General features: G+C 36.1%; 1 protein-coding gene across 1 annotated transcript in view; it reads right to left on the minus strand.

Annotated features, from left to right (window-relative positions):
- LOC117406820 (small ribosomal subunit protein uS9m-like) overlaps positions 1-13,296 on the minus strand; it is a 38,414-nt gene extending 25,118 nt beyond the window's left edge. Inside the window, exons 1-2 of the mRNA XM_034011143.3 lie at positions 13,146-13,296; positions 9,039-9,221 (exon numbers count right to left, since the gene is read on the minus strand). Of these exons, the coding sequence (XP_033867034.3) occupies positions 9,039-9,221; positions 13,146-13,271 (309 nt within the window). The 5' untranslated portion in view covers positions 13,272-13,296. The remainder of the gene's footprint in view (positions 1-9,038; positions 9,222-13,145) is intronic.
- Positions 13,297-16,002: the final 2,706 nt, after the last annotated feature.

A 16,002-nucleotide genomic window follows, 5' to 3' on the forward strand; every position in this document is an offset into this window, starting at 1 on the left:
TTGGCAAGAGCCGAGTTAAAATCAGTATTAAGTTTTAACGTCTACTCTCATGTAATGGAAATCATAAGCAAATATTTGTGGAATAGGTTTAGTAGACTACCGTATATTTTTGTTTTCTTAAAAAAAAAAAAACGAAAAAAAACAACAACTTACTTTTTATAATAACTAGGGAAACGTAAAACCACCTTCAGTGCATAATGCATGTATCCATTTCTTACGAAAAAGCATGTTTAACTTATTGATATATGCTACTGTACAGTTTATTTATTTCAGGCTATTGCCTTACACAAAAGAGTTTACTAGAAGTTAGCTTTGCCCTTTTGTTATTTTGCAGCACGTGACCTTGACCCTGCTATTAATCTATAGTCAAAGCAGTTTCTAACTAGGTATTGCCCTCTAGTGGTCAGAAAGACGCTTAACAAGCCCCAAAGCAGTGACAACGTACCGTAAAACGCACATAATCGCGTTGTCGGGGGAAATCATAACTACAGGAATGAGAATGTAGAGGTCAGTACATTCAAGGCGTGTTATATTTACTACAGGAATGTACTGTAGTATGCTGTTGAGAAATTAAACAAGGACAATGTATACACTGAAATTAAGGTTTAAAATAAAAAATAAATACAGGTTGATATTTCAAACTGCGTAACTGGGTGTATGATAGCCTCAAGATAAGCTGTGCGGTACACATGAAGGTGAAGATGACAGCACACAAGTTACAAAGTTATATTTACTCTGAATGACAAAATTAAAATACCACAAGAAGAAAAATGAAGACAAAAAGTAATGAAATATCTTAGACCCAGATATATGCATGTGTCGTGACAAAGCAATCGCTGACTTGCATATAAGAAGCATAAGGAGTTCTTAATTTCCAGTGGGACACCAAGTAACAGAGTGCTCCTAGCATCTTAGCAGTGTGGTTCATCCCTTTGGCTCCTAGTAACAGAGTGCCCCAGTGAATCTCAGGTTACATTAACGCTGTCAGTCATTGAAACAGAAGCAACGTTCCTGTGTTTAGTCTTGCTTCCTGTTGCTTACCAGGTGATTGCCTAGTGTTATTTCTAATGGTATTTTCACCATACATGTTTGAACCAGAATACAATGCCATGGACTACTGTGAAACCTCCCTATTAAGGGCAGTCAAGAGACCAACAAAATGTGTCTTTAATAGAGAGACTAATGAAGGTACAGACAACTTCTTGTTCTTAAATGCAAACTGTAATTTACTGTTCTAGTTTCTAACAGGGAAAAAGAGTTTCATCATGTTACATCCACTTTCTAACCGCTATAGTGCCCTCTCAAATGATGGCTCAGTTGCTGAAAATACTGGTGTGTTTCCTAAACATAGGAACTTTAGGCATGCTGTGTAGACAAAGCCAATCACTACATAGTGTATAGCAGGCACAGGACAATAAACAAATGCAAAGGCTAAAGTATGCAAGATACTATGGAATTAATATAGTGAAGGGTGTTTGAACACATTTCCAGTTAATTTTGTTCACGTTTATTCACAGAGAACAGCCGTACTGGTAACGTCTCCTAACCTCATTCATGGATTTGGAATCAGCAGGTTCGTCCAAAAAGAAACAGAAAACGTACTATTTCCATGAAGAATGGGAACGAAAATATGTTTATACAAACATAAAAGACGAATGCGTTTGCTTGATCTGTTGTGCGAGTGTAGCAGCTGGTAAAAAGTGCAATGTTGAGAGGTACTATGCAACTGTACACAAAGACTTTGAAAACAGATTTTTTAAAGTAAGCGAACTAAAGTCAGCTTTGCAGAAACAATCAATATTTACCAATCCAGTAAAAAAAGCAACTGCAGCAAAGGAAACATCATTCCAAGTGGCTTACTTTCTGACAAAAAACATAGCAGCACTGGTAAAAGGCGCAATGGCTGCATCCTGATTCAGAGAATTCAAAAATAAATGAGAGATAATGGTTGCTATAAATGACATGCAACTGGGTACAAACACTGTCAACAGTCAGAAGGGGATTTACATTGTTGCAAGTGGTTTTCAATATAGTGCAACAAAACTGCTGATGCTCTGGCAGGTGTCATTTACACATGCTGCTCCAACTGAACAGTACAAATGGAAACTGATCAATGTACATTTTATTATGGGTCTAAAAACGGTAAATTCAGCTCTTAGCAGGAAATAATGGATTCAGTTGTTTGGAAAATTAGTTTCACTTTTTACATCCCGTCACTTCACATAAAGCAAACTGCCCTGTTTAACCATGTTCAATAAAAGAAAACAAGAAAACAAGGGATTAATATAATTAGTACTGTTAAAAAGATGAAACAAGATTTTTTCGCCAACCTCCAAAGCTAGGTTGTGTTTGTGGGCATGCTTTTTGACATGCAAAGAAAGGACATGCAAAGAAAATCTGTCAGATTACTTTGGCATAGGCTGAGAAAAAAACAAACAAAACAAAACAGTTAACTCAATTCGAGCTAGAGCTCTGTAACATTGTCAGTTTAAGATCCTGTTCGACGAAGTTTCATCCGAATTATGGATGGGCATTTCCGTATATTTTAATACACGTAATTCACTAAACAATGAAATGATTACTCTATTATACTTTACATCAACGTGCCACTGGCTAAAAATAATGCTTACATAATACCAAACGAAGTAATACATAATACAGGGCAGCAGTGTGGAGTAGTGGTTAGGGCTCTGGACTCTTGACCGGAGGGTCATGGGTTCAATCCCCAGTGGGGGACACTGCTGCTGTACTTTACCTAGATTGCTCCAGTAAAAACCCAACTGTATAAATGGGTAATTGTATGTAAAAATAATGTGATATCTTGTAACAATTGTAAGTCGCCCTGGATAAGGGCGTCTGCTAAGAAATAAATAATAATAATAAAAAAGAGATACTACTGTATTTGACAATGCTGCAATAAGCAGCTCTTTATATTAAAGAAAGTGTAATAGATGTACAGTAACCATAAAGCCCAACTTACACATACTTTCCAAACATTAACTAAAGGCAACACAATAACATACACTCCTTTGTGGAATGCATTTGCTGGAGTGAGCTGTAATGGTTCGTTGTGCTTTACCAGTACTTCTGCTGCTTGTGCCTGGCATACAGTCTTGTATGCAGCACCATTTGTCCCAAAACTATTCATCAATTAATTTGTCAATTTGTGCAGCAATTCATAAATTAATTTGTCAATTAATTTGACGGGCTTCTGGGTGAATCGGTGGCTCCACGATTGACCTGTCAATTAATTAATTGAAAGGTGAATTGACAACTGTCAATCTCGCACTGTGCCAAAAAGGCATAACCATTTCTAGCTCATTGGAGCAGGAACTAAAATTGCAACCAATGAGAATCCAGTCTCAAGCCAAACTGCTTCAGCCAATAACCTTGTAGCTTACTAGAAAAGGTGTTTATCCGATTAAATCGAATAAACAATTATACATGACCATCCCCACTCCGAATACAGTGATCTTTTGTTTCACTCTGAAGTAAGGTGGCTTAGCAGAGAGACGGTACTACAACGTTTTCTTTCTTGTTTGTCTGAAATTAAAACTTTCCTGCAGTCAAGAAATTAATGTTATACTGAGTTGCCAGATAGTACAGTATGTGGTTGCTTGACCTGGCTTTTTTAATTGATGTTAGAGAAAATATATAGCTTGAACTGTGAATTGTAACAAAACAAAACAAAACAAAACAAAACAAAACAAAGCATTGCAGACATGATCAGCACTATGAAGCTTACAAATAAAAAAAAAACCGCTGCATTCTCTGAGTTTGCAAAAGTGAAAATTAATCTTTGAACACCAATAAATACTCTGATCTCTTCACTGGAATTCAATAAGAATTTGATAAGAGATTTTGTGATTTTTAGAAGATGGAACCTTGTGTTATGTTTACTTGAAATCCCTTTATTGATGTTGATGCGAGCGACATGGCTGAACAGGTGGGATCCTTGTTTCATTTAAATTGCGTTGATTCGGAAATGGAGATTATTAAATCTTCAACTGAAAGCAAGATACCCAGTGTCTGATTACTGAACTTCAGTGGGCAAGTACCAACATCTCCCCACAGCTGTAAGGAAAGTGGTGTCTTTATCTGGTTCTACTGATCACAGAGAATTTGTCTTTTTGGACTTTAACTTCAACTATAGCCTTGTTATTTATAAGCAGCTCTTTGCTGAAAAAAGGTTGGAGACTTGACATAGAAGGTAATCTGGGCAGCTCATTTCCATTTTCAAAGAAAATGGAGTTATGTTCTTGGTTTCTGTTACAGAAAGTGTCCAGTGCTGTAGTCGCACTAGCCCTCACCCTCTGCGTAGTATGCAGGGATCTAACTTTAACACAAAACTAAATTGTTAAGTAAGGGTGTTGTGCTCAAGCTCAAAGCACTAAACAATCTACTTTGTATTGAACTTGAGGTAGGCTTGTTTACTTTTCCTTTTAGTCTGTGTCGCAGAATGAAAAGTGACGATGGTTTCAACTGGGGAAAAGCAGAGGGTCGTGTTTGTTGTCTTTATTAATTAGCTTTCGCAGCTGGGCAGTGGAATGCAGCTGTTTACTTGATCAATGGTTTACACAAATGTCATCTCGACTGACTCGCTTATAAATTACCGGCAAGTGCAGCTAATGTACAGGTGGTAATTTATTTAAACTCATCTCCACAGCTCTGCACATCTCTCTAAAATGCATCTGGCACCTAATGTTACCCGTCAATTTTGCTTAGGCATGCCTGTCCTAATGACTCTATTCATTAGAAATGAGTGCAAATCATGAAATATGGTGAATAATGATATATCAAATGGAATAGGCAAAGCAAATCAATTAGAGGGCATTTTACTCCCCTTAATTGTTGACACAACAGTTACATTGAGCTATTTTCCTTGCGAAGACGCTAATAACAATTAAATATCCATTTGATGCCTTGTGCCATTTTCTGTAATGTGTATTTATATTCTTTTTGCTTGGCACTTTGTGAAAAACTTTCTGACACTGAAATACAAAATGATTACCGTTGCTCAAATGTCAGCATGCCTCCAGTTTCAGACTCATTCTAATATATCCTGTGGAGTTTGTTTTTCCTACATACTGTATACTGTTTAAGTGGTTTAACAGATTTGTGGGGTTTCTGTCTCATCGCACATGAATATTGGTCAACACGTACAGATTTGTTAGCTCTCCTTATCTATACGAAATAACAAATGGCCACCTAATCCTTATACAAACGACAAGTTGATTACTTTTTCTTCAAACACATGACAAATAACATCTATATTATTTAAATCATTTTTGTCACATAGGTCACATCATGAAAAGGGGTTGTAAACTTACTAAAATTATAAAACAGGAGGACTGCTGTTAATTGTAAATCAATGAGGGGTATATGTCAGAGGAGTCAGAGCCATATTTGAATAAACATCTTGCTCATTTGGTTGTTAGTAGCTTATTGATCCTCATCAAGCTGTATATTGTCATAAAAACATCTACTCACACCGTTTTTGTTATTTTTTTCTTTGAGTACAGAATTACCTTGTTACTTTCGAGGTATGTCTTCTTTAAAAACGTATTTAGCTGAATTGATAATGCTGTAAAATATTACATTTTGTGAGAAAATGTGTGAATGCAAGAGCTGACATAAAAAACATGGCGTCTGAGTTAAGTTTGTCACCAAATGTATTTGCATATAATGTGTATTTGACTTCTTTAAATGTTATAATGATTTTAATGTCTTTGTGTCCCTGTTACACATGCAACTCTAGAAACATTGTACCCATTTTCCTCAGTCCCCAGGAAGTAGATTATCTTGCAGCATATACCATGACTCATGTTAGGGGTACAGTGTTGTAACTAGCATATTAACTTTGTTTGAATCTACATTTAAAAAAAAAGACCTGACATCTGTAACCCTTTTTAATGAAGTGACCTATATATAAATATTTTATTCATATATAAAACATAAACACCCTTCACCCTTTTCAATGCAAAATGCTTCAACTTACACTGATATTGTGACCACTTATATCAATGTGAAATTCTTAGCAACACAAACAATTAAGCAAGACATGAAAGACCATTGTTGATAACACACTGTTAAATATACATTTTTCTTCATTGTTTGACATTCACGTTATAATTTCAAATTCAGATGATTGCGAGAATATAAAAAATATGAGGAAAATAATACCCCAAAATTGGTCTGGCATCAAAGCAACAGGCCAGACTGGTTACAAAAAAAATATTTACAACTAATAACAAGTACAGCTATTGCAAAGACTCACCTCAGCTATCTTGATCGATTTCTGCGATTTCCTCTCTAGATAAGCTACAGCTTGCTATAACACTTCAGTTAAGACAGGACATGCGAATGCATTCTTTGGCCTCAATAGCTGCCCAACAAAAACATTTCAAGACCCTAACCACTGCCTTCAAGATTCCCTGTACTGGTACAATCAGCTGCTATGTCCTCTCTGACTGGAACTCCCTTACTGGGGAAATCAGGATACAGAGATGTTTGCCAAGTGTAACTAATGCCATGAGACATTACTACAGTATTTGACAATGCTTTTTCACATCACTCCAGACTTGTTCTTAATGCTTCCAGCTGCACTCCAATTTTTATTTTTTTTGTTAATTCCCAAGGATGTGATCATTCAGAAAAGGCACAAAAATGTCTTGTTTGTTGTTAAGTATGACATACAGGAGCCCCCATATACCACCACATAATCACAACTATTCTACTTGAGTAATTGTGCAAGGTCTTGTAACGTTCTTAAATGGTCTTATCTACACAAAATAAAAAGCCACTAAAAATGTGTTTCCTTGTGAACAAAAACAAAGCATCCCCTGGGGCATAATGTAAGGGGTAAAGTAAAATGAATATGTGAAAAAGACGTGGATGTGGCAGTGAAGCATTTCACCGGTTAAATGAAAAAAAAGCATAAAAAACAGTGGTCTAAAAACTGTAAATACAGAAACTCAGAAAGGCGCAATGCAAAGGATAATACTGAATAGAACCCTAAGGAACCCGCAAAGTGCTTGAGAAAACCGCTGTTCGTGTTGAGGTGAATTTAAAAGGGCCAGACCAACACAAGACTTTGAAATGATAACTACTGTACATTACAGTAACTCAACTTTTTTTTTTTTTTTTAATTGAGTTTCATTTTGAAATAACCACGTTTTTACAGTATCATGTTACCATTTAAAAGAAAACATTTCCCAACTGCTTTATACACATTAACCCAAATTTCACAGAGCACTTTCTCAGAGTGGAAAATTAAATAAAATGTATCCTAAGTAAAATAAAGCTACTGTAAGAGACATATCTGCTACATAAACACACAAAACAAAGGTGAAATTACCTCAGAATTATTAAGTTCAGTTAATATTTGTAATATTTTACCTTATACAAATACATCTAATGTTCTACCATTACTGGCTTACGTTAAAGAGACCGAGCCAGTGAGATGCAACAATACTCTGCAAATATAAATACCCTTTTTTTAAATGGAAGTGGCATAAACACAATAATGCCTCAACAAAATTTGTACCTGTTATGTTATGCGTACACTACTGTACTTTTAATATCAATTCTCCTTTATTCTCTATAAGTGTGGGTTATTTTCTGCACAGTAATGTAAAACTGTGAAAATGGCTCCCGTTGTAAATTTTAAACAGCACTTCATTACATACAGAGCATTCAGCCACTTCTATTACCAAAACTTAAAATGTATTGCACTAAATAGTATGCCTTTAATATTCTACATTGAATTAGTAGTTGAACAAGACCTGTAGTTGAAGAGATTGTCGTTTAATTTTTTATTTTAGTATTTGAATAATCTAATTTGATCATCTCAATGATATTCCCCAATCCAGTTCTGGCAAAGGGACATTTCTTGTTCAATCCTGAAAATGGCATCCAGATCTGTGATGGATTCTGACAGTTCAGACTGTTAATCTTTGCTACCAAGTTGCATGTCATATGTTTACAGTAAAGCAGTTTCACATTTTGAATAATGCCCTGATCCAGTGGTTGCAAAAAAACAGTGTGGAGGCAGAAACAGCATGTGCACGTTGCATCAATGCTATGGGAGCTTGAGTTGTCAAGCAGGAGTAAGAATGCATGTTTCATAATGCGCACTGTTTTGTTCAGCTCCTTAAGCCAGTCACAGAATGGTACAGTAATCATCCTTTTGCTTGTCCAAGTGACAGGTTGTGTTGCTGGATCAAGGGCTTTGCAGCTTTTTATCAGGAGGCTTTAGTTTCTCTTCAGTTGCACAGTAAGTCTCTCCTTTGCACCTTTGCCTTCCTTACATTTGTTAGTCTAGTGTTCAATATGACGATCTGAACCAAAGGCCAGTTTCTTCACACTTAAAAATGTCACTAACATCATAACCAGCACACTGTTCATGCCGTTTTCACTGATTCATCAGAAAATTTGCTGAATTTAACAGCATAACATGACCGTCAACTCTCCAACCATCCATTGTGAGTCTTGAAATCAGTAATATTCAGCTGGTTTTCGAATGCAAGTGTTTTGCTCCAAAAACTGGGGAGCCTGTTTAAACGATAGCAACAGCAAAGAGTTCACTCTTTTCTACCTGCCTGCTGTTGCTCTGTGTTTGTGTGGTTGTAAGTAAGACTCTCGTGATTCCCTCGTGATTTTGAATTTTTGCTCTTTGTCTTGGTTTTGGTAAACTTTCAGATTCTTTGATAAGCACAATTTTGTGAACATTTAGCCATTTTATTTGTTGCTCAACACCTGCACAATTTAGTATGGCACCTGCAAGACATGTATGACTTACTCAGCGTACTGCTTAATTATTTTCATAACATATTTGTTTAGAAACTAAGAAAAGGAAAATCTAATGACTCATTGCTAGACTTGTAGATGATGGCCGATGTCAGACTATACAGGTTCTGGTTTGTAGAGGAGATGACATTCATTTAAAAAAGAACCCAAAAATCATGCTGAATTATACAGGATGCCAGTATGTAGAGAGACGGGATTCGATAGGTTTACTGGACCACAGAGATACTTACATCAATACCCTCTTGAGTAAACGTTTCTGGGTCTTCACCCATCATGTTAGCCAGGTGTCTCTTTCCAATGTTAAACTCTTCAATCTGCTTCTTGATGAATTCTTGTGTGTACTTCTCTGGACCTGCTGCTGCTATGTTCTTTCGTTGAAGCGTTGAGCTGGTGCATACTAGCCTTGCTAACACCTATAAAAAAATAGAATAGGAAAGAGGTGAGTTTCGGTCTATGGGCAACTTCAGTTACAATGGAAACTTGACCCTCATCTTCCATGACATTTATTTTCAAATTAAAGTATAAACCTGGTTATTCTTGGTCATCCTGTACTGTAACAGAATTGCAACTGCATGTATTTAAGTTGCCACGCAGCAATTTACAGCACGGTGCAGAACAATTTCTAATTCTTGACCTTGAAGTTTATGATTTGCGAGACACCAATGGAAACAGCGCACCCTAATTTCAGGAAGGGTAACGAATCAGCTTCAGTGAATACATAATCACACATTCTGCAGCCAGCTACTGTATAAAAATGTTGCCTTATATTTTAAGTGTGGAATATATGCAGAGGTGAGAGGGGCTTTAACTGTCCCATCTTCAGCATCCAGCAATACCAAAAACTTTTCCCCAATAAATATTACATGCGTATGATAAAGTAGGAGCAACCATATCCTTCATGTGTACAAAACACTAAATAAAACAATAGAAGCATTGTCTTTAAAATATTGCATTGCATGCAGGTTATCCTTTTTCATTAAAGTAAACAAGCAAGAATAATCTAACTGAAAGCCTTGGTTCCACATACTGATGGTTATTTATTTTATTTTTTTATCTGTGAAAGGCAGACTTATACAAAACTGCCTGGAAACGGCACTTAAACAATGCAACACGTCTTGAAAACTATACCACACAATAACTCAGTCATTATCGTCTACATATTAAAACTCATGATCATTTTCATATTTGTTTAAAATCAAATTAAATGCTCACACATCGACAAACTTGCCTAAATGGGGCACTAAATCAATGAGAAACATCTTTCAGACTACACCACAATATTCAAAAATATGAAAACTCATATAATGATCATTCTTTTTAATATGTAGATTACAGAGGAAGTAACCATGCTGTATAGTTTTAAAGAAGATTCACATTGTTTTAGTGCCCCTTCGGGCAGTTTTATCGTGGTCCGGCTTTCACCCACTCATTCAATCTGTGTGCTTCATGTAAAGCCTACTCTGTCATTCTGTTTAATGATGCTCGTTTTTATCTTTGTGAAAAGGAATGTGGGATATATCCTATGATGCAGATAAGTCTTCCTTTGTTTGTCAAACTGTCTTACTAGCAAATCTAGGCTTTTTATGATCTCATTACCCCATTCCCTAAGTGCAAGATATTGTAGGGAACTGAAATGTGATCATTCTTCATTAATGCTTCCGCTTCCTTATGTGAAATTCAACTTTAGATACTAGGGGTGCACCGATAATTGGTAGCCTATCGCCATGGTACCGATATAAGGGAAAAAACACACAATCGGCTATCTGCAGTTTTTGTTATTTTAACCGATAATGTACACCAATATTCATGCTTGAATTTCTTCCAGAACAGAATTTAATGTTTGGTCAGACACTCTTACTAATGACGCAAGAACACTGACACTCATTTTCCCAGTGCTGTGTAACGTGCGATCAAAAGAGCGTTGTTTGGATTTTTTTTAAATACCTGAAGAAAACAATAGGATAGCGAGTTGTGTGCAGCAGAACAGACTTCATGCTACATTAAATCCAACGATGAACTGCAAGTAGAATATTATTCTGATGTTTAAAAAAAAAAAAAATAGGTTGAATCCCAAATAATATTGATACTTTAAGTTGCTATTATTATTATTATTATTATTATTATTATTATTATTATTCGCAGTAGTAGTTGAGTACATGTAGCCTATACAGTTACCAGACTAACATTCACCCTAAGCAATGCTTTGTAGTTGGTTTCAGGCTGACAAAACTGTAATACATATAGGGGTATTTATTATTCTTAAGTAAGCCACTATTAACCAGACAAATTATTGTTCAAATGCAGCATCGATGCGCAGTTAGTTACAAAACTGCCTCTGCGATGTCTCTGCTCCGTCTCTCTCTCTTTGGCAGCTTGATCAAATCCTTGAACGTAAACAGTTTTGCTGAAAAGCACTTTTTTAAAAATCAAGACTACAGCAGCAACGACAACATTCTCCCTAACTTCCAAGGAGTTGTGGGCTTTCTAAACGTTAAGTGGGAATTACCTTTTGTAATTTTTGTTTAACTTGCTTAATCTGCATTGGTTGTGGGTGTATTAGGTGGTATTTTGAAGCCGGAATTGATTACTGTACCGTCTTGTTTAGTAACAAATTCAAGTTTGACTGAATTTTGTAACCGGATATTTCCATGACATCTTTTTGTTTTTGATTAAGTGAACAATTTAAGTTGGGTTGCATTTTTAAGCAGTGTATGCTTAAAATAAGAATTTAACAAACGTTGTTGTAGTTGACATTGCATAGGCTAATTTTTTTTCTCCTGTACAGTATAGGTCGAAGTTATAATACGCAATGTTTAACAGCAAGTGGTTATACAAGTTAATGTCACATTATATATATTTTTTTACAGAAGTGTTTTTACTAGTACAAATGCAAAGTGTTATTTTTGTGTGACTGTTGTAAAACAAATGTATAAATTGCTGTCAAGCACACAATATAATACTACATGATTCTTTGTATTCATTTTCTGAAGTAAATGCAACAAGTAAACTTACCTGTTAGTTTTTGTCATAAATACAACAAGTAAACAATATATGTTAATTGTGTAACATTTATAATTATAAAACAGTTTAAATATAGGCTCTATGTCTTGTTCTAGTAGTTTACAATAGATTACCTGCACTATTATCGGTATCGGCTGATATGGGTAGATCAACCATCGGCTATCGGTATTGGCCAAGAAAATCTTTATCAGTGCACCCCTATTAGATACACTGATGACTTTGTTTTTGAAATTGTAGGTCTTTATTGGTTTAATCAGGCTATACAGTAGAAACTATATCCGATCCTGTAAGATACCCTATCCTCTATTAACCAATTGACATTTGCACAGTACTGTATCAGTTGTGAACGAATCGCCATCGATGCCAAGAAGGTGTTCTTTCACGCAAAGTTCCTGTTCCTTTAGCTGGAGCATTTACAATGGGAAAAATGTGTTTCACCACAAGGGTGTTCACTTAGGCAAAGTGTTCTCTTAGGAGGTGTATATGCAAAGACTACTGTACAATGTTGCCTACACTGAATCAGCTGCTGCTGTTGGCCTGTCTTGGCATTTGTAGAAAACTTTAACTGACCAAAATTATTATCTAGGCCTACATAATACATTATGTATGTGGTCATTGTACTTTCTGCATTGTACTTTATACACACGCAGGTGCATAGAAATAGTGGGACATGAACAAGTTGCACCAAGTTAATACTGACAACTGTTGGGCAGCGTTTCATTGACTGGTTTACAACACTCACTAATTTCATTAGCTGGTATAGTAATTTAAAAAGTAAATTCGATTTACTTTCTAAATATATTCAAATATCTAATAAATAACAGACTTTTGACCCTCATGGCCTGCCATACATTATGCGTGAAGTTTGAACTCTGTGTTGATGTTGCATTTGCACACTGCCACACAAACACACTACTTAGCGAACGGCATCGGTATGATTTTTTACTCACCTCCAACATATTCCTTCACATACTAACTTTAAATTTTAGACGGTGCATATCATTATCAGCATAATTAACTGTATATATTGTCTGGCTCGCTGAACGTGAACAAAACGATTCTTGGCACTGTGTACTAGGTCACACCGACCAGTAACATCAAAGTACTACATTTTTACACCGGATCGCTATATTTTGGGTGACAACATACATACATACATATACTATGACTACAAATAGTATTTGATTTACCGATTAAACATATACAATTGAAACAACTTACCAATGAGGTGCAGTCAACGACCTGCAAATGATAGATCTGTGACAGTTCATTAAAAACATTACAATTCAACAACACGAAAGCACAAACTAACTCACCGTAACTGCCGGTTTTTGAAGAATGACATTTCTTGCTATTGACGGCAGTATCACGGAGGAGCAACCGCAACATCCCTGCACAAATGACTTCAACGCTCTCCCACTGGAGGCTGCCATCTTTGACATACTTCACTGCAGAGCGCAGGAACGTAGTAACATCGCGCACAGTATAACTCCTCCTACTCCTAGCCTTATGATTTACCTCATCCGTCTTCCAGAACAAGAAAGTCATTTCCATACAGTGTGAAAAAATGTTTCGTATCAGGTAGTTTTATATCTTGAAAACAAGATATTTTATGTACCTACTGCAGTAACAAAATGTTTTTACACTAGTAGTAGCCATATGTGTGCCACTATATATTTAGAGTTTGTGAATTTCTTTTTGGGGTGAGTGTGTAAGTTATTTCCCAAAATGAGTTCCAGATGAAATATAGTAATGTTAAATAACAAAAGAAGCATTTTGGGGTTGTGTTAAAATGAATGCAATATGGCAACACATTCTGATATTTATAAAATAAGGCACATAGTGATACTTACCTTCTGCATTTTGGGTGCAACATCTTGTGGGATGCAATTTAATAGTAATGGTGTTAATATTGTCTTAAGCTATTGTTCTTTGATACTAAAAATGTGAATATTTAAATACTGGAAAGAAGAGAAATGTGACAGAACAGAACATCTAATGCTATATGCATTACAGCTGGAGAGGTTCTACCAGACAGATAAAGGAAAATTAAACCACTTCCTTAAAATGTGGGGCCCATTTATTTTTTTGGATCAGCTGTTTATTATATATATATATATATATATATATATATATATATATATATATATATATATATATATATATATATATATAGTGTAGCGTGCACGGGGGAAGGCAGCAGCAGGGCTAGTAGGTGACGTAATCACACACAAAGACATAAGCCCGATATACACTCCTTGCAAAGGAGCCGTCTCTTTTGTACAGCGGTATCAGCGCTATGCTTTAGTGAGAGAGGCCCCAGGTTCGCGCCCGCCCTCCGCCTCTGTGCGGATTGCCTCGTCCTGTGTGATGTGCCTGCCTGCGTTAACCGAGATCGCTACAATATATATATAATATATGTATATGTAATATATATGTATATAATTATCACTGAAGGTATGGGTATGGGGGCTTAGATTTATAATAATAATTATAATAATAAACTTTATTTTATATAGCGCCCTTAAAAGCATTCGTCTCAGAGCGCTTAACAAAAAGAGAATACAACAAGTCATAAAAACACAGAGGCCAAACAGAAATAGAGAATCATAAGAAAGCCTTTCTAAAGAAGTAAGTTTTAAGACTCTATTTAAAAACACTCAAAGTAGCAGAGTCTCTAATCTCTATAGGAAGGGAGCTCCACAGTTTTGGGGCATAGCAACTAAATGCCCTGTCGCCCATAGTGCGTGGCGAGCACGAGGGACACTCAACAATCTAAGATCATGTGAGCTAAGGTTGCGGGTAGGACATGTATGAATGTTAAAGTTATATATTTGAGAATATGTTTGTATTATAAGATTGCATGTATGTTATTTAAAAAATATATATATATATAAAATATTTATTTAAAAAAAATCCTAGGTTCATACCTCCTTCCACACTTTACTCTTCTGTGCACTCTACTTTAAAAATAAACATGTGGGTTCGGCCGTTTTTGTACATCTTCTAAAGCTTTCTTTTTAGTGAGAGACACTAAATTCTTTCTAATTCTTTCCATGAAGCTTTCTTGTCACTCTGTAAGCAGGGGGTATTTGAACTGAAACACCTACTACAAGTAATTCAAATGTGATGCAAGACCATTGTGTCTGTAGGTATAACTACATGGCTATTGAGGTTTTTCACGTGATGTCACCGGCTGCTGAGATGCCATGTTGACAGTCAAAAAGCACTGTCTATAATTTAAGTGCGGTACAAAACAATGCCTGATTCATGTTGTGCTGTTGGGTACACCAACAGAAGAGGACAGAAATATTGATTATCCTTCTACAGGATTCCTGCTGATCCAGATAGGAGGGCAAAATGGATTTCAGCAATTAAAGAGAAACAAAAAACAAAAAGACTGGACCCATTACACATGTTTGTGTAGTGAGCACTTAATGATTTCCATTACCATGATCGTACCATCTCCCAAGACTTTTCACTGTCTTCTCAGACACTGTTGGTATTGTCTCACCATTAATGTAGAACATTTTATCTACTACTTTACCTTTAATTATATAGATGCTCCTTGATTTAGTGGGCTTGAATTGAAGTCATGCTCATTCAATGTTATTGGTTAATTTGCCCAATAACCGATTAGTGCAGGCTACTGTTGTAGTCATGGTTGTCATGTCATCCATGTATGCTCGAATTGGTGGTAGTCGCATTCCAGAAGCCAAACGCTCTCCTCCCATTACCCATTTTGATGCCCAAATGATTACTTCTATTGCCATGGTAAAAGCCAGTGGAGAAATGATGCATCCTGCCATTATTCCAACTTCTAGGCATTGCCATGTAGTGCTGAATTCTGAAGTTGAAAAACGAAATTGCAAATCTCCAAAGTACGCTTTCACTAAATTTGTTATTGTCATCGGTACACTGAAAAAATCAAATGCTGCCCAAAGAAGTTCATGTGGTACTGAACCATATGCCAAATCCAGGAATGTCACATGGAGCTCCTTCCTCTCCTTTTTAGCTGATTGAATTTGTTGCCAGATCACATTGATGTGTTCTAAGCACCCTGGGAAACCTGGAATGCCCGCTTTTTGTATTGAAGTGTCAATGAAGCAGTTCTTTAATAGGTAAGCTGACAATCTGAGCAATAATGCTGAAGAAAATCTTGCCTTCTACGTT

Source organism: Acipenser ruthenus, chromosome 8 (assembly GCF_902713425.1).
Source record: "Acipenser ruthenus chromosome 8, fAciRut3.2 maternal haplotype, whole genome shotgun sequence".
NCBI classification, from domain to species: domain Eukaryota; kingdom Metazoa; phylum Chordata; class Actinopteri; order Acipenseriformes; family Acipenseridae; genus Acipenser; species Acipenser ruthenus.